Source organism: Euleptes europaea, chromosome 6 (genome assembly GCF_029931775.1).
Source record: "Euleptes europaea isolate rEulEur1 chromosome 6, rEulEur1.hap1, whole genome shotgun sequence".
Lineage (NCBI taxonomy): Eukaryota > Metazoa > Chordata > Lepidosauria > Squamata > Sphaerodactylidae > Euleptes > Euleptes europaea.
In genome coordinates this window covers 51615553-51643427 of record NC_079317.1, presented here as the reverse complement: position 1 = coordinate 51643427, position 27875 = coordinate 51615553, and the positions used below count along the sequence as shown (strand labels likewise).

Sequence of the window (27875 nt, the reverse complement as noted above, 5' to 3'; positions counted from 1 at the left end):
AAAACATTGAGGGATTCTGGAAAAGGAGGGACATAGATATTAACATATACCAGTATCAATGTGCTTGGCTAACATGCATGCAGCCAACAGGAATGTGGGAACCAACCAGTGACCACAACAGGAAAGTGGGGAAAACTCTTCATCCCTTCAGCTTCAGTGCGATTTACTGCTCAGTCTACTGAGTCATCTCTGCATGTGCAAAACAGATTTCTGGCTGGAGATGCAACAAATGGTGTCTTCTTCCCTCCCCCCTCCATCCACCCTGCCTTGACCATGACACAGATGGCTGGCATTTTCCTACTGGCTTGGCTGAAGAGCGACCTGCCAATCACTTCCCAAGTTCAGGAAAAGCAGATCCTGGAAGTCCATGACTCAGGACAGCAGGGCTGTCCAAATTCAGGAGGTTTAAAGTAAGAAAAGAAAACCAAGCTACTTGGGAAAGAAAGCCTGAGGAGTGGGCTGAAATTAAGAGCTTGCATGGCCCTTTGCTCAGTGACTGCATGCTCAGGACTGTATGGAAACGTAACTAGTAGAAGAAACCCTTGAACTTTCAAAGTCCAATGTGCACGTAGCAGCAATTTGCCCTGGGATTACACATGGTACATGCCCTGGTATAGCCTGTCATCGAAGGACAGACATCTAATAGGTCTATAAAAAGGCCAAATGAGACATCTGCAGAAAATCCATTTGTTTCAGCACAAATCTACCCAAGTCACACTGAAACAGAGGCATGCATATCAAATCTTAACAGCAAAGCAGCACGTGCAGAACACTCTCCGAGCCTCTTACCTCTGTTCGAGCCCTCTCAAAGCACTTTTCCTTCAGATTATTCCTGCTATCAAAGTTCAGTTGATGAGACAAGTGTTGGGGGTAAAACTGTGGGCAGAGAGAGGGGTCACAGTAGAGCCCTCCCCCAGCAAGAGGGAGATAGATCCATGTTTCAATATATGGACATGCCATGGCATATCCATATGCTGTCATAAAGATGCTAACACTGAAACAGGAACATCAGACTGGACAGCTATTAGCAAAACAAAGTCATAGGACCCAACCCATAATATCCATCCACCCTCAGTGAAGGCCAAGTCTTGTGAACGTCTTATATTTTAACTCTTCTCTTTGATCTTAATACCAGCTTCCCTAATGACAAAAATTCTCTTATTCATTTCCAACCACTTCTTAAGCAAAACTACGGAACTTTTCAAAATCAAAGTAATCATCTTGTCAAGGACTTTGTGAACTCAATGTGTATGTGTCTCTAGATGCAAACAATGGTTTATATTATATGCTGGAAACAGGGCACCAGGAAGCCTCTTGCTCTCCCTAGCTTCTTCATAAAATTCCTCTCAGCATCCTCCAAGTGTACCCACCATGGCAATGCACCAGTTTCACATTTCTCTTCCATCACTGTAACCATGTCACTACTCTCAAGTGGCTTGTCAACTTTTCCAATGGCTTCAGAGTCTTAAGTATCCACACTTTCAATGCTCTCCATTGCAGTGGACTCTAAAATGGAAAAATTGGTTTGATTCTCCACTCCTCCACATGAAGCCTGCTGGGTGACCCTGGGCTAGTCACAGTTCTCTCAGAACTCTCTCAGCCTCACCTAACCTCAAAAGGTGTCTGTTGTGGGGAGAGGAAGGGAAGGTGATTGCAAGCCGCTTTGAGACTCCTTAAAGGTAGAGAAAAGTGCGGTATAAAAACCAACTCTTCTTCTTCTGAATGTAACTGTATCGCCTCCCTTGTCTCCTGTCACATCCCTCTCCTCCTTCAATTCTGCACAAGCTCCTCCACCATCAGCCCTCTCTGCATGTCTGGTATTATATCAAGAGTTGGCTTGCTTTGGCCTTTATTAAAACCTATAGCCTGGCACTGTGGTCTCTGCTGACCAGTGATACCTGGGCCCATCAGGAGCCGGAGATTTGAGCCAGAGTACCTACAATGTTGCAAGGTTCTCTGGAGCAATCCAGCATGAAATGAGGGGGAAGGAGCAGAGCACAATTATTTCAGTCTCCTTTTAACTTTACTAGTGAAAACAGGGCTTGTGGGAACATGAATCTTTTGTGATCCATTCCCTCCGCCATGAGCATGCACACTATGCATCTGCATGGAAGCACTGGAGAGCATCTTGTGCAGGGTCAAGACTACTATGAAGCTCACTTTCAAGTTGTTAGCTGGAGCATGTAAAAAACTATTTGTCTAAATGGAGAAGAGATTGTCAGTTAAGGAAAAAGGTGCAGGGATCAAAGACATTGGAGAGTTTTTCCCCGGGGGGCAGGGAGACTAAATAATGCAATCCTGCAAACCTTTCCTCTTTTCATTACAAAAAACAATGCTAATAAAACAAATCAGCTTCAGGGATCAAAGCTTCTGATCTGAAATGGATAGATTTTTTTCCCTTTCAAAACTTTTTTTTGTACTATTCATCAGTAATCTCAGAGGATTTCTTAGTTTTGTTTTAGTTTGTGTTTCTAGGATACGGAACCTCAGCAGGCTACTGTGAAAACATGCCAAGAAAGAGATACCAAACACACCCGAATTAAAGTTTTAGGGCAGCATGGAAGAAAATGATCCAGGGCATAACAGGAAGAAACACGGCACAGAGCTTTTGCCTCTCTATGATTAAATAAAGTGACTCACCGTTTTCCATCTTTGCTAAACCTGAATTGCACTTAGCAGTATAACAAGTGACACTGTCTTCATAAAGCTAGTCAAGGCTTATTCCCATTCATGGCTTGGTTTTGTGTACAGAAAGTACAGCAGCAGCAAGGCCTGCCAAGGTGAACTGCATGTTACTTTACTTGCTTCCTTCAAAAAGGAGACAGGAAAATAGTTGCCACTGGATGCTCGATGACTGTGTTGCCCATGGAAGGTAAGAGGTTCCCACTCCCAGAATGGAATCTCAATAAACCCTGTGCACACTCTAAGGACACTGCTTGATAAGTGGACAAGTAAAACACAGTTCCTATTTATTCCATTAGATCCGTTCAGCGTATCATAGGTTTTTCTACCACGTGATTTTTGTTCTACTGTATTACTACAAACACATATTTTTTCCCTGTCACTGTGTGTGGTAAAGACTGACCTTTACTGTGATGAGTAGTTTTGCCAACTTCCAGGTCCAGCCTGGATTTCTCCTGGAATTGCAACAATTCTCCAGACTACAGAGGTCAGTTCCCCTGAAGAACATGACAGCTCCAGAGGATGAACTCTATGGCATCACATCCTTGCTGTGTGTCCTTCCCTTTCCCAAACTCCACTGTCTCCAGGCTCCACCACCAAATCTTCAAGAATTTCCCAACACAAAGTTTGCAACCCAAGCAACGAGGCTTCCCTACATTTCTCACAGGGTGGGCTGATTGTATAAGACATCCATGCTGAATGGAGAAGATAACCCCCTACACACATACACACGCAGCTGTCGAGTTGTTCTCAGTGAGCTACTTCTTCCACCTTTTTTCCCCTCATAGCTTTCACATTTCAAGCACTGTATATGCAATCTGAAAGATACTTGCAGTTTTGTGAGGTATACTTCACTGTTTGACTGAAGGTAAGCTACGTGTAAGCAAGAAAATATGTTCATTTTAAAAGGCACCCTGTAAAGCAGAGCTTCTGCCTGAAATGCTGAAGAGCTATGATTAGAGATATGCATTACCTTGCTCCCTGACATGTTGAGGTTGGTGCCACTTCCTGCATCAGCTATTTTGTAATTGTGCCCACCACCCTGTGCCCACAGGCTCAAAAAATTTGGGGATCCCTCCTCTATGAGAATACCCATATGTCAGGCTAAAACAGGAAACACAGACTCTCTAGCCCAAACAAGTCTGGAGGAAATTTCTTAGTATAGTTTGTGACTAAATATGCAAACCCTTTTACTGTCCACTTTGCGTTTGATAATTGAAGAAAAGACCAAACTTACACATGTGCTTTTGTATTAAGATTTGGGCCTTTTATGCTTGGCTGTTTCCCTCGAGGTTGCCCCTCCGATGACTTTGGGTCTTTGTTGTGATTATGCATGCCGTTTTCGACTGTCAGAGTTTGCCTTGCTCTCCCCCTGTGTTTCCCCACATTTTCAGAGACCTGTTTTATTTTGAATTTGAAAATGTGGGCAAAATGCAGGGAAACACAGGGGGAGAGCGAGGCAACCTCTGATGGTCAGAAACAGCATCCATAATTATAACAAAAGCCCGAAGTCGTCAGAGGGGTGACTGTAAGAGAAACAGCCAAGCATAAAAGGCCTTGGTCTTACAACTTCAATGTGAAGCAGAAGCAAACAGGTTTGGGAAATGGGGCCCAAGTTTAATCTTCATTTACTGACAAGGAGAAATAAAATTAATATTAAACGGCATCATTTTGGTGTGATTCCCCTACAAATTTTAAGAATTTGAGGTCTCTTCAGATCAGCTGATATTAACAAAGTCTGATGCTTTCAAACTATTCCACAGATTAAATGAGAGGCCTGTTTCATAACATAGGCTCTTAGGTTGGACCAGCAGAAGAGCTGAAGCTCAGGACAGCCCTGTAGCAGCAGTTTTAAATAAATGTTGAGTCATCTAGTCGAGTATCTGGAGATGGAGCTGTCTAGAACCGAAGCAGATGTAAGAGCTGCATGGAAGGCAGCCATGCACAGCCAAGCACATTTTGCACTCAACGGGCCAGTGAAATGCACATCATTTCATGAGGAATGAGTATTCAGCAAGTTCTACTCCTCTCTGCCAAAGGAAAAAAAGTTTCAGAATGAAAACCCCCAAAAGCCATTGAAACAGCAATGCCAAGCTTTTTTGCACTCGGCCAAGGAAGTACAACAAGATAATAAAACAAACTGACCTTGCAACCCAATTAGGCTGGAAAACTGTTTCTCTTGTGTGTTTTGTGCCTATAACAAGCACAGGCATAAACTTGAACACAAAGCATTGTCTTGACAGTGGCAAATTGGATCAGCGTCACAAAATAGCTAAGCATAACACACAAGCAGTTATTCAGACAAGGCACTTTGCACACATTTCCTGTCCATCGCCAGCTACAACAAAAAGATACCACAATTCCCTCACAAAGGCCAAAAGTAGGGTTGCCAACCTCCAGGCAGGGCCTGGCGATCTCCTGGAATTAGATTTGATGCCCAGGAGACAGAGATCAGTTCCCCTGGAGAAAATGGCTGCTTTGGGAGGTGAACTAAACATTATACCCCACTAAGGTCCTGCCCTTCACCAAACCCCTCCTTCCCCATGCTCCACCCCTAGAATCTACAGGTATTTTCAAACCCAGAGTTGTCAACCCTAGCCAAAAGAACTGTTTAACTTCTTCACTTGTCAAAAGAATTATTGTGTCTCTGCACACCTTATGATGCTCATGCCAATATAATCATAATGATAAACTGTGAACACAGTGAGAAATGTGTAAAACCTTCCTCAGAAGCTTCCACCAGAAATTCTTCTTTCCTATTAAAAATGTTTCTTTCTTATTCTATCTAGATTAGATTACTACAGTGCAGTCTACATAGTGCTGCCTGTGAGAAGTGTTTGGAAACTTCAACTGGTCCAAAATGCTGCAGCCAGGATATTAACTGGAGTGGGTCATAGGGACCATACCAATCCAGTCTTGACCAGCTACACTGGCACCCTTGTTCCGGGCATAATTCAAGGTGTTTGCGTTGACCTTTAAAGTCCTATATATTTTGTGACCAAAATACCTGAATGACTACCTACCCAACCACTACAGACATCATTAGAGGCCCTGCATCGGTACCACCCACTTCTGAGATTAGGCCTTCTCATCATGGCAACAAAACTCTGGAATCCTCTTCCCACAGAGAGTTGACTGACCCCTTCTGTTGCTATCTTCCACCAGTGGGTGAAGACTTTTTGGTTTCATTTGGTGTTATCTCAGTGATCCCTGCCTTCCTGCCCAATGTTTTAATTATTGTTGTTATGTCTTTGATTGTATTTAATTCTGGTTATAATTGTTTTAATGATGTGTTATTCTTTTTGGTTGGTTTTAAGATGTGATTTTATTATGAATGATTAATTTGTTTATTAATTTGTTAGCCACCTTGATAGCCCTTGTGAGAACAGAAAGGTGGGGTATAAATTTTGTGAAACAATAAGAATAAATTAAAAAATATTAGCCAACTGCAAATTTCAGAAATTCTGAATTTTGCCTACTATCTTCATGTTTTATTACAATGACATTAATTTGATTGTCCTTTAAAAGATAACATACATAGGAAGCCACCTCACATCCTAATCAAATTGAAATAAAAAAAATTCCTATATTTCTAATAGAAAACAAGCATATCAGAGCATATAAGAATTATGTAGGCGGGGGAAGGATCCTCACATGTGCCCACCAACAGACCAGTGAAAGGAGACATCACTTGCTTTAAACCTTGTCTTCAAACAGTGAAGAGACTGTATTTCCCCTGCAACTTGTGACCTTCTAAATGCATACAAATAACATTCAAAAGCAATGTGTGATGAATGCACAATAATGCTTAGGAAAAATGCACCTTTTCATTGCATAAAATATATTGTTTTCAAGGAATAAGCAGCAATACATATACTAAAAGCTACGTTATATCATAGAAAACAATTTAGTGAGGGCAACATGCCATATCACTACGTATCAAACCCATCCAAATGAAAGAACTCTGCAGCGGAAACATGCCAGTCACCCTCCACTGCTCAAGGCAACAGCAAGGGACGCTAGATTTCCCTTTAAAGCAAAAGGTGATTCGTTTCCCTTTCTCCTCTTTTTGGAACAAGTTTTTTTTCTTGTAAATGCAGACAGAATTTTGATCTTATCAAAATTCTTTCAACTTCAACTTGGATTTCCTGCAGACACCACAATCAACCTACAGAGGGTTCACCTAAGCAACTACCTGGAATTTTAAGAAAAAACTGCAAACATTGATATTTCAGGGATAAGTCAAGTTTTTAAAGGCAGCGAAAACTCTTGAAAGTGTCCATTGTGCTGTGATGGATAGAATGTCAGTTTCAGGCCTTGAAGATTTTTTTAAAAATTTGAAATAATTACAATAGCAATCAGGCAAGCCAGATGTCACAATGAGGACCTAAATCCTACAACCATTACTACGAACATCTTTCTTACACCACTCTCACAGAATCTACAACTTCTTATCAGGAACAAACTCATCCAACAGAGTCTAGATCCTGGCTTCTGAGGAGATCCCTTTTGGGGCTACCAGCATGTGAGTGAACTGTACATTACTTCATTTTAATGCATGCCAATTAAAGATCACCAAGAACCTGAGCATAAGCATAACACAAGCTTCAAACAACAACCAAAGCCTGTCAGGCTGGCTTCAAAATGGATCACACAGTAAGCTTAACAATGACAAAAGTCAAAATCATCCTCTCCCCACACCCAGCCTTGTAGCCAGTGAAAGACTGGGTGGGCAGGGACATGGGAGGCAGCCCTCAGCAAAACGGATGTTACTTCTGGGAAAACCTGGAAGCGACATCACACCTTTCTAGAAATTGCTAGAAACTATGGTAAAACTATGATTTCTTGCGGTTCCTAGAGAGGGCTAGTGTCACTTCCAAGTTTTCCGCAGAAGCGATGTCATGCCATCGTCCTTTTCCTCCTCCACTGGCTGCTAGAGTGCCAACGGGTACATAGCAACCCTACCCCCACAATAAGTAGTAGTATTGTTACCAAACCTGCAGCTAAAACCAGGCTCAGTTTCTTTTCTTCAGAGTGCAGATTAATTATATCCATCCACATACATTACCAAAAACTACTGCTAAAACATAGCTAAATAGTTACCACATTCCAGAATCACTGTCCCCTTTGTCAGCTGATCAAATTCTCATTCAGTTAGCTACTGTACCCAATTTTTAGGCACAACAGTCAGATTTTCCTGGTTTAGGGTTGCCAACCTCCAGGTGGTAGCTGGAGATCTCCCACTATTACAAATGATCTCCAGGCAATAGAAATCAGTTCCCCTGGAGAAAATGGCCGCTTTGGCAATTGGACTCTATGGCATTGAAGTCTCAACCCTTTCCAAACCCCACCCTCCTCAGACTCCACCCCCAAAATCTCCAGGTATATCCCAACCCAGAGCCAGTAACCCTATCCTGGATACCTGTCTGCACTTTCCAAATTAAGACTTCTGTCTCTTATTGTTACACTCCTCTTATGGAAGTGCACAGTGCAATATGTTCATAGGAAGAAGATTCACAAGGAAGAGATCTCCTTGGCTCACAGGAAATAGTGAGCCTGTCCTTCTCATATATGCAATTTCTCAAAACATTCTGCCTTTCCATTTTACTCACTCAGAATGATGCGGGAACAGAGAACTCCTGAATGTTGATTGGTTCCACACCCATTATCATTCTGGAGTCCTTGAGAGTATGGATGGGAAAGGCTAGTGGAACATGTCTCCATAATGCAATAAGTATCTTAATGTCTTTTAATGTAAATGCACCCAAAGAGAAGATTCTCTCACAGAGCACAGTACTCACCAGTTCTTAGAGAAGCCAAGGCAAAAATCTTCTCATGATACTTACTAGGAACAAGCTAACCTGGCTTGCTTACTACTATTTATTTCTAGAGTACTTCTAATAGGCTCCCGTACTAAATCAGGTTCTGTGTCCTAATAATTGGTTTGGTTCTGCTAAGGAAAGTGAGACAGCACCAAAACTTTGATGAAAAATTCTGCCCCTTTTCACCCAAGAGGGAGCTGGACAATGAACCACAACACTACTTGATATTCTTATGGGGCAGCTTCTATGCCACTAGAAGTTTGAAATTAACCTCATTTTTTATGTCCAAACATGCTATGGAATCTAATTATAAAAACGCAGTAGAATTAATGCTTAGCTGAGAGCAGGAGGAGGAGAAGGAGGAACCACAGAGAAGAATTTCATTAACTTTGACAGGTAAAGAGTGTTCCTTCTAGCAATGATTTAAACCAACACAGCCAACATTCACCATAATTTGAGAGAGTTATTAGACTCTGATAAAATGCATCACTTTACATTTGGCATAAACTGTACCTTTAGGCTGACAGCATGAAATAATTTACAAACACCCTTAATGACTCACCCAGCTGGATAGGCAACAAGACCACTTTTCGGGTCACAGGCCAGTCCTCTGCCTCCTGACACAGTGATTCCCAACACCTTCTCCAAGGTCACCTGTTAAAAAGAAGAAGAAAAATGAAACAATGACACACTGAATTCAACTGGTAGGTGATTCCCACCTTCCATTCCCCATGTCCTTCTCTCTCTCTCTTATATACACTTTTTTCAGAACAGGTATTCAGAACTGGATGCCACACAAAACTCAATCGAGAAATGTACCAGTAAGTGTCAAGATGCCTTGACATTGATGACCAAATGCATTTTGTGTGGCAGTAACTTAGCATGTGGCGGAAAAGTCCTGCTCTGGCCTGCAGACCCTATTCCACCATGCCCCAGTGACCGCCCAAGGTCTCCACCTGGCATGTGACACTCACCTGGGTTTCCCAACACCTGGAGGGCCTTTTCTCCTTCTCTGGACAACCACTGACACCACCTCACCTTTGTAGGAATTGCCCACTGAATGGGCAAGGACTGCCAGTTTCCTCACCCAGTCCTGAGGCCTTGCCTCTGTGTCTCCTGCTATCCACCATCTGGTTACTGCAGGGATAGCTTACTGCCTTGTGTGCTACTGGGGGAGTAGCCACTTGACAACAGAATGCCCCTCCCCTTCCTCCTGGTGCTCCTTTTAAAACAGTGTGACCAGAGTGATGGAGGTATAAAGTGGTACAGAGAACAGCTACCAGCATTAAAAGTTATAAAGCATTTATTAAAAAGCAAATGTCCACAAGCACACTCTCAGCACAGCACCAGACTGAGCAAGGGATTTAAAAGAAAAGGGTAAAATGCAATTGCTCTGTCCCTCCATCTGTACAAGCCCTAGCAGGTGTTAAGTATAAGGGAGGCTTCTTCGCTTAGAAAGTTACAGACGTTCTAAAGGGCCTCTGCTCAGATGTGCAGGGCCACTGACTGGGATGGCCCAGGCTAACCTGATTTCATCAGATATCAGAAGCTAAGCGGGATCAGCCCTGGTTAGTAGTTGGATGGGAGGCCAAGCGGGATCAGCCCTGGTTAGTAGTTGGATGGGAGGCCACCAAGGAAGTCCTGGGTTGTGACTCAGAGGCAGGCAATGGCGAACCCCCTCTGAACGCCTCTTGCCTTGAAAACCCTATGGGGTCACCACAGGTCAGCTGTGACTTGATGGTACTTTCCACCAACAACAACCTAGCAAAGGGCCATTAGTCTTTATAAATGAAATGATGATCCTTCATAAAAGCTACAACCAAAAGGGGAACAAAAGTGTTGAAGGGGGGATTGGAGGAGATGGTACTGACAAGCAAAGGGCCACTGCAATTCCCATCACACCCTTTTCAATCATTTGGAGTCACCTTCCCACAAGGATATGTGTGTTGAGGTGCTCAGCAAATGCAGTGTCTAGTAGCATTCCTAATTCTTCTCCAAAGCTTTCAGAAAGACCGCTGCTTGATCAGATGAGTGTTCCATCCAGTCCAGCAACCTGTTTCACACGGTGGCCAATCAGTTACCGGGGGGAAAGGGGAAGAGCTCAACAAACAGAGCATAAAAGCCAAGGCCTTCCCCTGATATTTACTCCTAGTACTGACATTCAAAGGTTTGGTGCTTCTAAATATGGAAGTTCCCTTTAGTTACTGTGGTGGTGGTGGAAAGTACCATCAAGTCGCAGCCAACGTTTGGTGACCCTGTAGGGTTTCCAAGGCAAGGTGTTCAGAGGTGATTTGCCATTGCCTGCTCCGGCCTTGCAACCCTGGACTTCCTTGGTGGTCTTAGTAGCCATTGATCGACCTATCTTCCATGAAGTCGTCCAACACCTTTTTAAAACAATCAATGCTCATGGCCATCATTACTCCCACTGGCAGTGAATTCCGCAACTTAATTACTCCTTGAGTAAAGATTTCCTTTTGTCTGTCCTGACTCTATTGCCACAAACCTCACTGGGTGCCCCCCCCCCCTCAAATGCTAGTACTATTATAAAACTCTCATGTTCCCCTGACAGCATTCAGGTAGTTTAGAAAGGCTTGCCAATTGACTGGACACTTTTTAAGGTGATGGGGCTCAGATGACCTCTTCTTCAAGTACCTAGCCAACAAACCAGTAGAATTATCCTATTTATATACGATACTTCCTGCGTACAAGCTGTTTTCAAATTCATATTTATCCTCACAAGCAATAATATGAGTCTGGTTTCGGCCAGGGTGGGTGTGCTAGAAATATAATAAACAAATCAAATAAACTATATAAATCCTAGAAACAGTGACACGCTTAAAGCCAACCAATCAATTTCATGGATGATGAGTGAAGAGATTTGTATTCTTGAACATGCGACAACAAAATAATGCTAAGTAATAATGCACAAGCCCATTGAATTGCCCACTTTGTCACCTTGGTCCATGTAATAACACAGATCAGTTATTGAACTCCCATATGCCAAGTAGTGACAAGGTAGCCAGATGCAATTCATATAGTCAGATAACATGTGGACTTCTTCCATTAAAGCCATTTGAGGGAAAGACACTTGGACTGATTAAACACCAACCTCATTTACAAGGATTGGGAAAATCATAGGCAGAAAATCATAGGGAGGGTTAAATTAAGTACTACCAGGTATTGGGGGTGAGTATGAACAGAAATGATCAGACAATAGGCCAAACAAAGTATATAGTGTAAAAGCTTGGTGAAGAGGTACAATTATTCATATTAATAATCAAGGTTAACAGAGGCTGCATGGTGAATATTCTCCATTTCCCCATCATTGCTGTCACAAATACAGAGGAATCTGCACTGGCAACAGAAGATCCACGTGATTGTGCCAGTGTGATTGATGCTTTATAGGACCGGATAAGCAAAACAGAAAGTGCCTACCCTAAGGGGATTAAAGTCTAAAATGCCACACTTTTGATTATACAAGCCTATTTGCCCCAAGTATAAGAGCAATCTCTCTTTCCACTAAGGATGCCAGCCTCGAGAAGGGAATTGGGTATCCCCTGGAATTAACAGCTTACCTCCATACTTCAGAGATCCGTGTTCCCCTGGAGAAAATGGCTGCTTTGGAGGGTGGACCCCGTGTCCTTGTACCCAACAGAGGTCCCTGTCCTCCCAGGCTCCATCCCCAAATCTCTAGGAGTTTCCCAACATGGATCTGGCAACCCTGCCCCCATTCCCCGCTGGTGACCAGGGGGGACCCAACGACCCTAATTTCCACTTCCATAAGAGGCCCTAGATCAAAGGAAAACATGAGCTCCATCCAAAATTAGAATGTGCTACATTATGGCAAGAATAATCTTTCTAACAAGTGTGGTAACTCAGGTACAAATTGCGTTCCCTAAAACCAATTGCATCTTATTTTTAATACCCCCTATGCTCCACTGTTGTCGTTGCTCCAGCTTAACTATGCACTTTTTAAACACCATAATTTAGTTACTTTGTTGGAATTAAGACTGACTCTTCTGCTTTTAGTTACAATAGCTGGTTATATTTTTGTCAGGCTTCCAAAAAGCCTTTAGGGATGGGTGGCACAGTTATTTATTTTCATCAGTGTTGTTAGCTGCCCTCTAGAGATTCAAACCCCCTGAAACAAGATAAGCTCCCACACATAGGCTTGCTGCCAACCAGCTTTAGGGCACACCTGGATATGCCAGTGAAATCAGCTTTACCCACCACCTGAGAACAGGGTTTGCCCAGATTTACCACCTCCTTACAACAGAGTTTCTCTTTTGTAACATAGATTCCCATCCCCAAAGAGTTATTGCAAGTTATTCTTCATATGCCAATAGTCTGGTTAGATCACTCTATAGCCAAACTGGTGGCCTAAAGGTAAGAGATATCATAACCTCCTTCCAGCCCTTTCTCCACCTCCATTCCTGTGTTACTCAGTTCACATTCATTTTGCCCTGAGGGATAAAGAGAGAACTCCGAAAAAGTCTCTCCCTACTGCAAAATGGAGGGCACGTCTTTGGAAATGTAGTTCTTATACAACCAACACACAAATATTTGTTTTTTCTTTCTGCAAGTGTATTTTTCTAGATAATGTGTACTTACACCCATGTAACCAAGGACCAACACAGCCACTTCCTCTGCCCTGGAATGCCACTTTCTCAAGACTTCTAAGTGAACACGCATATAGACCCATCCTGTCATCTTGAACAAGATATCACCTATCATATTTATCAAAAAAGTTATAATGGGTGTAGCTAAACTTGTGTAACCCCTGTGAAATTCTTGCAAAATATATCCTGTGCTTGTGAAATTATATATACTCAGCGCATTCAAAAGCCAGGAAAACGTATTTATTGTAGCTGGCATTCCGAATCATAGGATAAAAACAGGAGCTGCTTCTAACATTACATGTTAACAGCCTGGGAGCACAGGCAGGTGTTCCCATGGTATGCAAACATAACATGGGAAGAGCAAAAGGAATTATCTGGGAAACAGAGAGGAAGAGGTAATATTCTGGAAACAAGTCAGACAAAAACACACCTTCAGAATTATTAAGTGAACAAATTTACAGGAACCTGAGTGGACTTTGGACCAAACACCTTAACTGCTGTGAGACTATGAAGCAGAGAGCATTATTCCTTAGCATCATGTGAAACAGTCATAATTTTATCACATGTATTCCTGCAAACTGAACGAAAATTTCACAAGTTGCAGTTGGTGTAGGCCCCCAAGTATTTAGGAATGCAAGACTTTCTTTACGCATTTACCATACCACATGATAGAACGCTGGTGTACCTGACTTATGACCAGTGAAGGCAAATTAAAAAGAACTGCGACCACATCAAGCTTACACAGTACTTCTCAAACATTTTGAACTCTTGAGTGCCTCACTTCTAAACTAGCTTTTGCAAGTTCCCAACCACATACCAAAACCATGCAAGCTACTATGCAGATTGTTTGCAAGAATCTATGCATTGGAGCACTAACACTCTCTGTTAATTAAAGGGGTTATATTATAGTTGTATAATATAATAAATATGGTTATTAAAACAGTTCTATACCACATCTCTGAAGCAGCTCCCCACCCCCCCCATAGAAAGACAATCATATCCTTAAAGAGAAAAAATACAGCCCAACAATTGCATAGTGATATAGAGATCTGCCTGTAAAACACTTTCTAATGGAAAACACTTTCTAATGGAATCATAATCCTCTAAAACCCAGAAATCATCCAGAGATGAATTCCCAAATGCTTGTAGGAACAAACCTGCTTCATAAAGCTTCCTGAATCTTGCCAGAGAAGGTGCCCTCTTCAACTTCTCTGGCATTCTAGCACGGGGCAACTACTGAGATGGGTGTGCCTCTTACCAAGGCCAGATGAACCTGCCATCAGGAGGGAAACTTTAACAAAAATATACTGTGCTGACCAAACTGGGGCAGGGAGGGGATGTTGTGAGAGGCAGTCCCTTCAGTATTTAGGCAACGGGTCATTAAGGGATTTAGAGATCAAAATCAGCACCTTGAATTAAGCCCAAAAGCTAACAGGAAGCCAGGGCATTGTTGCAAAAATCACCTACATGCGTAGTGTCCCATATTAACTAATAGATATGCAGCTCCATTCTGAAGTAGCTGTAGATTCCATGTTACAGAAGCATGGATTAATGTGGTTAAGCAGGGCCAAAGAGGGAGAGAGCTTTTGAACAATAATGTAATCCTTTAACAAGAGAAGGCATCCATCATAATCCATAAATATATTATGTGTGTAGTTATGGATACAAATCAATCACATATGGGTAAAACCACTCATTGCTTGTGGGAAAGACAGAGGGCTCTGATTACTTGATTTTTAATGCTTCATTTTAAGAAGCAGCAACAGCGCTGGTTTTTATATGCTGACTTTCTCTGCCACTTAAGGAAAAATCAAACTGGCTTACAATCACCTTCCCTTCACCACAACAGATACCCTGTGAGAGAGCTCCAAGAGAGCTGTGACTAGCCCAAGGTCACCCAGCTGGCTTCATGTGTAGGAGTGGGGAAACAAATCCAGTTCATCAGATTAGCGTCTGCCACTCATGTGGAAGAATGGGGAATCAAACCCGGTTCTCCAGATCAGAGTCCACCACTCCAAACCACCACTCTGAACCACTACACCAGAGACACACTGATATCCCATAAGTGACAAACCATCTTCACATTCCACTCAACATCAAGTCTTGCTCAAATGGTTCAAGCCTGATGTCTTAGGTGTAATCAGCAGCTATGCAGTTTCAAAACCTGCAACATCTATTTGACCAGAGACAACACCACAACAAAGGAGGAGGGAAAATGAATGTCACACACTGTCATGTCACCATCTGGCCTTTGTGTGTGTGTGTTTGTGTTAAGTGCCATTAAGTCGCTTCCGACTCATGGCGACCCTAGTGCTGTCAAGTCACTTCCAACTCATGCCATCAAGTTGCTTCCGACTCATGGCTACTCATGTCGCTTCCGACTCATGGCTATCTGGCCTTTATATAACTCTTATTTGTATATATCCATACGCAACAGTTAGCATGCTCAGGGAAGGCTGCAGAGTCTCCAGTGCCTCTTCAGCTACGGTCAGTTGCAGTTGGGTGAAATGTGAGCATGGAGGGGGGGAGCATTGTGCAGCTTGTAGGGATCAGATGTGCTGAAAAGAGTACATGCTATCCCCGAACTATACCCTATACATGTCACCACCAATGTCCTAAGCTTTAAACTACTTGAAGCTATGAACATGTTGGAAGGAATGGGAGTTCCTTTGCTCTGTTACACCCATCTGCCAAAGCAATTAGAAGTCATTAGAACTATGCCCAGGATAGCAGTGCACACAAACACCACAGGTTTGATCTAGTCTCAGAAAGCACATCACAATACTGCTGCACAACAACAAAATGTTTGAACTAGCACGGTGTAGTGGTTAAGAGCGGTGGTTTGGAGCGGTGGAATCTGATCTGGAGAACCGGGTTTGATTTCCTACTCCTCCACATGAGCGGCAGAAGCTAATCTGGTGAACTGGATTTGTTTCCCCACTCCTCCGCACGAAGCCAGCTGGGTGACCTTGGGCCAGTCATAGTTCTATTCTCTCTCAGCCCCACCTACCTCACAGGGTGTCTGTTATGGGGAGGGGAAGGGAAGGAGATTGTAAGTCAGTTTGATTCTCCCTTAAGTGGTAGAGAAAGTCGGCATATAAAAACCAACTCTTCTTCTTCAATATCTAGCTCTGCTGGGCTTCATTTAGCACATGCAATGCAGAAACACTAATTACACTGCTGTTCGTTGTAGGAAGGCTTGTTAGCATTTCTACAGTAAAGACTTCATTTTAGGGTTTTATAACACAGCTGTAATGAATTCACATTGGTTAAAGCTGGATGCTAGAAGGGCTGGCCCCTGACCAAATTCTTCTGCTTAAGGGTGTTTTCAATTTTGATCAAAGATTTGAGAAGGAAATTAAAATGGGAGAACTTTACGAGTTATAAATGTAAAGAAAAAATGAGCTGTTCCAGCTTGCATCCTAATGCATGCGTGCACGAACACACACACCACTTCTCTTCAGCACTTCCTAATTTAAAACAACTAAAATACTTTCCCAAAGTGGATCTTTTGATTCTTCCTCTTGCCTATCTACAGTCTCACTGGGAGTTGATGCCAGGTGGGTGTTTCAGTGATAACTCTAGAAGATTGAAATAGGACAAGCTTAAATAATCAAACACATTAGGCAGAGCGAAGCTGGAGAGACCAAGTAGCTGAAGGGAGTGGCAGGTGGCATTCCACCTTCTGCTGCTTCATCACCTTTACGTCAAATGGTATATACATGTGTGTTTTTTTAAAGCACTACCAAATCCTCAAATTTGTTTGACCGAACAAAAATGCTAGGATGTGGACAAGATAGGCAACAGCACTCCCATCATATAGGCTTTTACTTCTTTTGGGGGGAAATCAACATCTGATCCTAACCACTGAGACAGGATACTCCTCTATTAACTAGTAGGGTTGCCAATCTCCAGGTGGGGCCTGGTGATCTCCCGGAATTATAACTGATCTCCAGACTAGAGAGATCAGTTCTCTTGGAGAAAATGGTGGCTTTAAAGGGTGAACTCCATGGCCTTATAACCCCCAGATGTCCCTCCCCATACCTTACCTTCCTCAAGCTCCACCCTCAAATCTTCAGGAATTTCCCAAACCAGAGCTGGCAATCCTAGGTTCAATTAAGCAGGAGACCTATGCTAATAAGGATTCAAGCTACTCTCCAATCCCATATCAATGCTGTTTTCCAAATCTGATTGCATCAGAACTTTTTTGGACAACAGCCTTTGTTTAGGAGAACACCTGTGGTTCAGTGGATGGTAAACAAGGAGGCTTATGTCAAGTCAAGGCAAAGAAGTTAATGTTTTCAGTGCTACATGTTATACCAAGTATGGCACTTATGGCAATTTATAGGAGTGAGGAAAGAAAACTAAAAAGCAACAACCATAAAAATACAAATATCAATAAAGGAAAATTTAAGAACCAACACTGCTAAACCTATCAGAAGAAAATTAACTCAAGCAGAAATTCTTCAGGAAAAAGTTCCATAACCAGAGAAGTGCCACACACACACACCAAGAAGCCTTATACTGAGTCTATCAGCGTCATGACCGTATGCTCTGAATAGCAGTGGCTCTCTAGGATCTCAGGCAGAGGAGTTTCAGATCACATACTATCTGACCTTCTTAGCTGGAGGTGATAGGGAATGAACTTGGAACCTGGGATTGACTCTAAGACCTTCAGCGTGCAAAGCAGAGGCTCTTCCACTGAACCACAAACCCTCCCCAACGGCATACAGGGCTGGTCCCTGTGGGTGGGTGGGTGGAAGGAGGAGGATTTGGAGGGGAAGAAAATTTAAGAGCATACGTAGAAGTGTCTGAACTAAGGCTGGTCTGATGGCCTAGGCAGCCCAAGGGGATGCCTGTATCAGCACTCTGGACAAGAGGATACTGTGAGGTCAGAATACAGAGAAACAGAATGTTTTCCAATTGGTAAAGGTGTCAGACAAGGATGTATTTTACTGCTCTGTCTGTTAAATCTATATGTAGAACATATCATACAGAAAACTGGATTAGATTTAGATCACTGGTTCCCAACCAGGGGTCCGTGGACCCCCAGGGGTCCGCGAGAACTAAATTAAGGTCCGCGAAACAAAGTTATAAACCCATAGTAAAATAATATTTTCAATTAAAAGTTCTCTATTATAAAAATATATATTCAAATATCATTCTAAGTTTAATGTTTAACTAACAGTTATGATTAAAGTTTATTTTCAAATTCTCAGAATTTTTACTTTGAACCTTGGGGTCCCTGCACCGAACAAAAAAGTCCTAGTGGTCCCTGGTCAAAAAAAGGTTGGGAACCACTGATTTAGATGAAGGAGGAGTGAAAATTAGTGGAAGGAACATTAACAATCTGAGATGTGCAGATGACACCACACTGCTGGCAGAAAATAGTGAAGACTTGAAACGACTCCTGATGAAGGTTCAAGCATAAAGTGCCAAAACAGGATTACAGCTGAACATAAAGGAGACCAAAGTAATGACTACTGGGGAATGCGACAACTTTAACACTGATGATGAAGAAATTGTTAAAGATTTTCCATTCCTTGGCTCCATCATCAACCAAAGGGGAGACTGCAACCAAGAAATCCAAAGGAGATTGAGACTGTGAAGGGTAGACATGAAAGAGCTAGAAATTATTCTTAAGTGACAGGATGTGTCACTGGCGACCGAGATCAAGATAATTCATACCATAATATTCCCCATTACTATGTATGGGTGCAAATTGGACAATGAAAAAAGCTGACAGGAAGAAAGTTGATTAATTTGAAATGTAGCAATGGATGAGATTTTTATGGATACCATGGACCACCAAAGACAAACAAGTAGGTTCTAGATCATATTAACTGAACTCTCCCTTGAAGCTAAACAGAGGCTATCATACTTTGTTCACATTATGAGAAGACAAAAGAAGACAATCATGCTAGGAAATGTTGAAGGTAGCGGGAAAACAGGAAGACTCAACATGAAATGGATTGCCTCAATAAAGGAAGCCACACTTCTCAGTTTGCAAGATCTGAGCAAGGCTGTTAACAATAGGAAGTGTTGGAGGTAATTAATTTACAGGGTCACCATAAGTCAGAAGTAACTTGACTGCACTTCACATATACACACTGTCGTTGGTCAGCCTGCAGAGACGTCCTCAGATGAGGAAGAGGTGGAGGCAGAAAGCAGGGGGAGAACAGAGGAGCAGTAGCAGGCTGCAGAGCAGCCGCAGAACACCCGCAAGCAGCAGAGACCTCACCGCGTTCCCAGCCTCCTGGCTCAGGGGACTCAGCTGCGCCTGAGGCCCAGGTACAGCCAGCACCACCACCGACAGATCAAACGGGTCACCAAAGCCTCTGGAGCAAAGGCGGCAAAGACTTAGACTGGCTATGCAAGATCGGAGATGAAGCAAGAGGTTAATGAGCCAGCTTAGAACACCAGCCATCAATGATAACGAAGATTGATGTGCTCCACCGGGCTTGCTTAATGAGCAAAAGCTGGCTTGCTACCTGAACGAGATTTAAGAAGGCAATGGAAGGAACTCTGTATGGGAGCAACTTGTCTGCTACCACAGCTTGTATGAGCGCTTCGTTGATCCCCTGAACTTTACTGCACTGACGTTACTCTGACCTCGGAACTGGACCTGACCCTGAGTTTGGATTGCCCCTCTGATACCGACGCCTGAGAATTGGATTGAAACAACATGGTGACTGACCTTGGACTGACTTTCTGAATACGCCATCTGCCTCTGGCCCTTGTAGCAGCTGGCATCCCGGACACATGCCATGCAGTTGCAGTAAACACCCTTTACAGAAGGTACAGCAATGGGCAACAAAATTATCAGGGAACAGCATTGCAGTACCACAGTACCCAAAACTAAAGAACAGATTTCTTGGGGACAGCAGAAAACTGCTGTTTATTAAAAGCCAGGTCTGCCCCCCAACCACTTGAAAAAGTGGTAGAGAAAGACCCTTTACTACTTTTGTTTTTTAAAATGGACCCAATCCCTCCCCCCAGCCACCACTGATCCCACCCATAGTTTCTCCCTCACTGCACCTGGCAGTTCGCTCATAGCTGACCCGTTTCCAATAATACTGGTACCTAGTTGAAGGAAGCCTGACATCCTGGGAAAAGTTATAAGAAGGCAAGCCATGGGTGGGAGAAGGCACAGCACCATCACCCGTGTGCCCTTAGATTCATAGAATCATAGAGCTGGAAGGGACCACCAACCATGCAGGATCCCACAATCAAAGAACTCCCGACAGATGGCCATCTAGCCCCTGCTTAAAGACCTCCTAAGACAGGGACTCCACCACCCTACGAGGCAGCACATTCCACCGTCGAACAGCCCTCACCGTCAGAAAGTTCTTCCTAATGTTTAGGTGGAATCGCTTTTCTCTTAGTTTAAATCCATTACTACGTGTCCTAGTCTTTGGAGCAACAGAGAACAAGCTAGTTCCCACATCAACATGACATCCCTTCAAATATTTAAACAAGGCTATCATGACTCCCCTCACTCTTCTCTTCTCCAATCTAAACAAACCTAGCTCCCTAAGTCTCTCTTCATAGGGCATGGATTCCAGACCTTTGACCATTCTGGTCGCCCTCCTCTGGACACACTCCAACTTGTCAACATCCTTCTTAAATTGTGCAGCCCAAAACTGGACATAGTATTCCAAGTGAGGTCTGACCAATGCAAAATACAGTGGTAGTATTACATCCCTTGATCTAGACACAATACTCCTTTTGATGCAGCCCAGAATTGCATTGGCCTTCTTAGCCGCCATATCACACTGTTGACTCATGTTCAGTTTGTGATCCACTAAGACTCCCAGATCTCTTTCACATGTACTGTTGTCAAGCCAACTCTCTCCCATCCTGTACCTGTGCCTTATGTTGTTTCTGCCTAGGTGAAGTACCTTACACTTCTCCCTATTAAAATCTATTTTATTGCTTATGGCCCAGTTCTCCAGTCTATCAAGGTCATTCTGAACTCTGACCTTGTCCTCTGGGGTATTAACTACCCCTCCCAACTTGGTGTCATCTGCAAATTTGATTAGCATGTCCTCTATTCCATCATCCAAGTCATTTATAAAAATATTAAACAGTACCGGTTCCAGGACAGACTCCTGTGGCACTCCACTGGTCACTCCTCTCCAGGATGAAGTTGTGCCATTAATGAGCACCCTTTGGGTTCGGTTGGTCAACCAATTACCAATCCACCTAACAGTAGCACTGTCCAGCCCACATTTTACTAGCTTTGTTTCAAGATGTTCATTGGGGACTTTATCAAAGGCTTTACTGAAATCAAGGTAAACTACATCTACAGCATTCCCTTCATTTACCACACCTGTCACTCTTTCAAAAAAAGATATGAGATTAGTTTGGCATGACCTGTTTTTGAGAAACCTTTGTTGACTGTCAGTGATCACGGCATTTCTTTCTAAGTGCTTACAGACCGTTTGTTTAATTATCTGCTCTAGTATTTTACCTGGTATTGATGTCAGGCTCACTGGGCGATATCTGTTTGGGATTTCTTTTTCCCCCTTTTTAAAGATGGGGACCACATTTGCCCTTCTCCAGTCTGCTGGAACTTCTGTTCTCCATGAATTCTCAAAGATTATTGCCAGTGGTTCTGAAATCACTTCAGCCTGTTCTTTTAACACCCTTGGATGCAGTTCGTCCGGCCCCGGAAACTTGAATCATTAAGAGTAACCAGGTATTCCTGTACTATCTCAGTGTCTATACTATGCTGTAATTCCCCTATTGCATCCTCTGCTCCATTATTCCCAGGTTGAGCACTATTCCCCTTTTGGGAGAAGACTGATACAAAAAAGGAGTTAAGTACTTCTGCCTTTTCTGCCTCCCCTGTTAGTAACTCACCATCTTCTCCACGCAATGACCCGATCGTTACCTTGATCTTCCTTTTGTTATGGACAAAAATCAGGACTCCCACTAGCTACTTTATACATGATCACTCATTTAAATAGGGGTCTTCTGTCCTCATGTGTACTTTGTCTCATAACTTCATATTAAAAAAGCCATCCACATTTTCCCCAACCAAAAACATAAACACAAACACCATAAGAACACATTTGGGACATGTGTTCTGGGCTCCACTCTAGGGTGAAGCCCAATAAAGACTGTCCCAGTAGTATCTGGCCTCTGTGAAATCCATTCATCTCCCAAGACAAAATATGGGAAGGAGGATTTGTATGCATCAAAGCAGCCACGACCCATAACTTCAGGATCAAATGCAACTGGGGGAGGGGAGGAAGCATCTGCAGGAGTTGGAAGAAAGTCCAAAGCACCGTTCTTCTGAGTAATGCTCCACTGTTCTAAAAGACTATTTGGAAAATTTCTGCAAGGGCAATAAAGAGGCTGGGATTTGCTACTAGTCATCCTTTGACTATGAGATCAGTCTTCCCTTCTGTGGCTTTTACTTTTCCCGCCGGAATATCAGTGTTCGTAAAGACAAGAGAACATAGCTGGGTAAAGTAAAATGGGACAAAATCCAACAAAACTCTGCTAGGTGAGTAATCGTTTTGTAGATAACTGAATCCAAAGCACTTTGCCAAAGCAGCCATCAAACATCTACCGCAGTGGTTATTAACTGGTTAAGAAATCGTAATAAACAAAGATCTCAAGAGGGTTATAAAAATCAGATTGTAATTAGTTTAATTGTAGTTGGGATATTGCTTTGTTTACATTATCAGAGGACTCAAATAAATAGATGTCAATGCTCAGATAAATTTAGTATAACCTTTATTGTGTTTTGGAATGAGAAAAAGAAAGCTTATCCATGCACTTTTTATGAATTAAATATTTTTCATGGATATAGGTTGAATGAAATTTGTAAAAACCTGAGACTTTATGATATTACAGCTCATTCCACAGAAAGAAATATAATGATGAGTGAGGGCTAGAAGCACAAACTCTCAACTGAAAAGGTTATTGTACCCTGCTCGATTCTAAAGGGACTTTTAAATGTTATTTTCCCTGAAGAGAAGCTAATATCAGCAAAACCAGCCAGGCAGTGTGATTAAATTCAGTGCTTGGGGTAAATGGGGGAGGAGGAGGGAAGACAGTAATTTAGTTTAGAGCACATGTGATCTCAAAGACCCCTAGAATACATATGGTCTCAAATTCAATCTGTGGCATTCCCAGTGTAAAGAATATCAGGTTGCATGCATGGAAAAGGTGATTGACTAAGATCTTGAAGAACCACTGACAAAATAAATACCATGAGCCTAGGTGGATAGTTGCTCTGGGATATCCAAGGATAAACAACAAAAACCATCTAAGGGAGGACAGACTCAACTGATACAAAGGCACAGTTTTTAAAAAAGATTTCCTGCTTTTGTAATTAGCTTGCTTTAAAAATAATAGAATGGCTTAAATACACACTCACTCACACAAGTACAATGTATACACCTTGGAATTTGTCTGGAGCGGGGAAGAAGGATTCTTGAATACAACCATCTCAACACATGTGCCGATAAATCATCTTTCTGCAATGTGCAATTTTCCCCATGTTTTCTCTTTAAAGGCTCTGAAACGTTGTGGGACATTTTTAAAAAGTGTTCTTGAAAGTATCATTTGTGAACTCGAACTAAGCTTCCTGTACCGAGAGATTGGTTGTCCCTAACAACTGCAGTTTAAACAAGACACACCTTTGCAAATAAGAGTGGTGATGGCTGTTTAAAGAACAAAAGAGACTTTTTAGGAGTTTATAGACTTCTCCATTTCGACAGTTGGAAAATGATACATGGGACCCAGCCATTCTCCATAGCTTTGCCAATTTGGGGATACGTCTGACATCCTACCTATTACCTAGACTACAGACCTTTACCAGTCTTTACATTGCTAATGGTTATGGTTTCCCCTAAAGAGTCTGGCTAATTACAGTGGATGCCCTGAGAATTTTGATACTCCCTACTCCCAACCAAGAAATGATTGTTCCCAAGGTTCTCAACCAAGTGCAAATGAAAACAGTAAAGTCTGTAGTGTGTCTATGTCCCAGGATTCTGCTTGTCTCATTCAAGTATCCTTCCTCGTCAGCCAAGGGAATAATTTTAATCCAATTTAAACCATCTGTCTAATTCTCTTTTGTTTTGTTCTCACTTTGCTTCATGCAAATCTAGAGAGAGAGAGAGAGAGAGGAGGGGATCAGGCTCACTGCCTGGTACCAGCTCAGTTCTCAGGCTATTTATCTGAAAACACACAACCACAGACTGAAGCCCCCAGGGCAAGATCTACCCCATTACCAGCCATCTGATGATTGTTCCAAATCCTGCTCACAACTTGGAGAACATGAATAGCCATGCAGAGAAGTTTTTAAACTAGATCCTCAGTATTGCTCATCTACATCTGTGCACCTAATTAGCCTCTATCCAAAAGGGAGCCCTCTGGCTCACCATTCTTTTTTTTCCTTTTTTTTTGCCATCAAGTCACAGTTGACTTATGGTGACCTTGTAGGGTTTTCAAGGCAAGAGACGTTTGGAGGTGGTTTGAAAATTGCCTGCCTCATGACCCTGGTATTCCTTGGAGGTCTCCCATCCAAATACTAGCCAGGGTCGGGGCTAAGTGTATGTGACTGGCCCAAGGTCACCCAGCAAGCTTCCATGGCGCAAGTGGGGACTTTGACCTGGGTTTCCCAGGGCCTAGTCCAACACCTTAACCACTACACCACGCTGGCTCTCTCACCATTCTTAACAAATGCTCAACATGGAAATTTACAACAAGAACAAATATTTCTTAAAATGTGAAAGCATTTGTACATCACCTTTCTTGGCCAGTAAGCAAGCTCAAGTCGGTTTAGTAACACTATCACATTGATAGCAACACTCTTGTCAGTTGTGTGGCAATAACTGATTCACAAGCAGACAGGCTTAAAATAAAAGGGTGGGGGGACAAGAAAACAGACATGCTGTGTGGTGCCAAATGTGACAAGATTTTTTAAGGGGAGCCCATCCCCAGCCTGCCCACCCCAAGAAGCTCTCAATGCACCTAGCAGATGTTGTTCACACAGGTCATTATTTGAGAGATGGTATACACACAGCATTGCACAGCAGCAGCAAAACCAACATTGCCCGCTATTTTGTGCATCTTTTCTTCCTACATGAAGTATTATCCATGCAGAAAATTCATCACATTTGAAGCAGCCTTTAAAGAGGGCACTTGGCACAGTATGTTGGGTAGAGAAAAAAGAATACATCGGTTTAAAACTTCCCAGGGGTTTGCAGCACAACTATAAAAGAAAAATCTGAGAAGATGGATGAACGAGCAGATAGCAAGTGTGACACTCAAAGGGACAATATATCTCATTATTTGCCTTACAATTTATGTTCTGCATGTGCATTTCTCTTTTTATTAACACTGATCTTACCACATGCCCAACACACTTCTTTCAATCATCCCTGAACAAGCTCAACATCCATCTCGGCCACAGCTGCATGCAATTTCCTCCCTGCCTTCCTCCCTGCCGAATAAGTGAATAAGCTGCTTATAAAGGAGGGGACATTATCTCTGAGTGCCCTTCCAGCACTGGAGAATTAAGGCTTTCCTCGCATCTGTTGTTTGGTATAAATGCTGACCATGCTGCATTTACAGCTGGGGAAAAGAAGCAAGCCAAGGCACGTCCAGGGAAGGGGGTGGTGGTTTATGGAACAGATAACTGCCTTTAAAGACACTTAGAGATAAAATAATTTTACATATGCCTCGGTATTCATACCCATCCAGCTACATTTACTAACCTAGGAGACCAGACTGTATGACAATGGAGAGAATCTGGCTTTGCATAAACAGGGTCGCCCCTGGGCATCTCAGGGTTGCCTCACACATCACAAAATCAGTACCTGCAAACTTCAGATGTTAGCCTGCAAGGCATATTATCAGAAAAACCAGGAATGACTGCTAGTTCATTCTGCCCACCCAATAAAATGAAAGTATTTCATAGATAAGCAATAAAAGAATCTTTGCATTGTGTCTTCTTTGATTTCTAGACTGTGCCAACTTTAATAGTGTGCATAATGACTTGCCATACCACTGCTAAACAGAAGGCCCTACAGACAAGTAATACTGAACAATGGATTCATTTTTTGCATATATTATAGTGATCCAAGTCTCCCACTCAGACCATTATTTCAGCAACAGTTTCAAGGGGTTTTTATGTTTTAGCACCCTCTGTGTTATGTAATGTTTTAAAAAGAGACAGGCCTGTCCTGTTTTGAGTTAGCAGCGAAACACAAGACTCCATTTCAACAAGATGAGTAACTATTACTCTGTAAGCATCACAGATTTGGATATGGGGAGGGGGGAGAAAAATCATCATGTGGATGTCAAACCATGGTGACAGGTTAGGTTTGACATCTGTTAATCAAACTGAGAATTTCTCCTAGTCCAACACCCATTCTTTCCCCTTTACACTTGGCCAACTCTTTGCATCTCATGCTAAAAAAGTGGCTGTGTGCAAAGCATCCTAGGATCCTGACATAATAGTTTATTCAAAACTTCCTTTGGAGGGAAGTTTGAATGGACACCCCACTGTCTGATTGGTCCAAAAAGGAACTCCCTGTTTCTGAGAGTCCCCTTCAAATACAGATCAAAAGCAAGTACTTCCTTTGTCATGTCCACAAACCTTGGCATGGAAAAGGGGATCCATTTCCCAGGCAGGAAGTTGTCCAAATATTGTACAAGTTTCAGTGACTCGCTTTTATTAATCATAGTTTTCTTTTGTCTTCCATATTCTGGAGTTCACCTTGTAGATGTCCTCAACAGCTGTTTGTGTGTGCATATAATAAAGTCCTTTAAAATTTGTACTTTGGTTTCGAGAGACTCTCTGGGTTATTTCGTCCACCGGCTGTCCACTTTAAGCTCATACTACCATATGGATCGGAGAAAGGGGAGGCAGGGATCCTGCCCTTTTCTTTTACTCACATGCATTCAAGGGGTGGTTTTCTGACTTGCTTGGAGAAGCCTGGGGAGGACAGGGACCTCAGGGTACAATGCCATAGAGTCCACCCTCTAAAGCATTCATTTTCTCCAGGGAAGTTGATCTCTGTAGTCTGGAGCTCTAATTCCAGGGGATCCCCAGGTCCCACCTGGAGGCTGGCATCCCTGATTCAAGGTGTTGGTTCTTACTTTTAAACGCTTCACAGCCTAGGACCCACATACTTAAACAGCCACACTTCTGGTATGAATCTGTGGGCCAGCTTCAGTCCTCCCAATTGTTTTTATTCTGTGAAAATCCAAAGGCCTCCAGGTGGTGGCAGACTACCAAGTGGTATCTCTGGAGTCTGAGAGGAAGGAGTAAATAAAGACAAGGGTCTGCACTAAGGATCCAGAGAAACACTGGGAATAGCACTGATTATTATTTTTTAAATGATACCTGAAGCTCACCTTCTATGCAAAGGTCTTTGGTCCCCATACAAACAGCAACTGATCTCAACGACCGGATACAATTTGGAAACAAAGGACCACTTTACAAATTATATTTTAGGTATAAACCTGAAACTGCAAATGAATTAATGGTGTACCAAACACCCCAGAGACCTGTGATTTGGCTACAATTCCCTTGTTGAACATTCCTAGTAAATCCAGGTTTGCCTTTAGATAACACACAGAATGGTCCTAAATAGTTCAAACAGCAATGAGGACATACAGTGTGGGCCTGTATGTTTGCACTAGTGGGAGAAAAGACAGATCCACAGGCTGTTCAGGTCAGGAAAATGACGTGGTTGAAAAAAAGAGTCAAACCCTCACATGCCCT

General features: G+C 42.6%; 1 protein-coding gene across 1 annotated transcript in view; it reads right to left on the bottom strand.

Annotated features, from left to right (window-relative positions):
- Positions 1-27875, bottom strand: part of MAPKBP1 (mitogen-activated protein kinase binding protein 1) — a 119695-nt gene that overhangs the window by 69298 nt on the left and 22522 nt on the right. The window contains exon 2 of the mRNA XM_056851332.1: positions 9067-9158. Within this exon, the coding sequence (XP_056707310.1) occupies positions 9067-9158 (92 nt within the window). The remainder of the gene's footprint in view (positions 1-9066; positions 9159-27875) is intronic.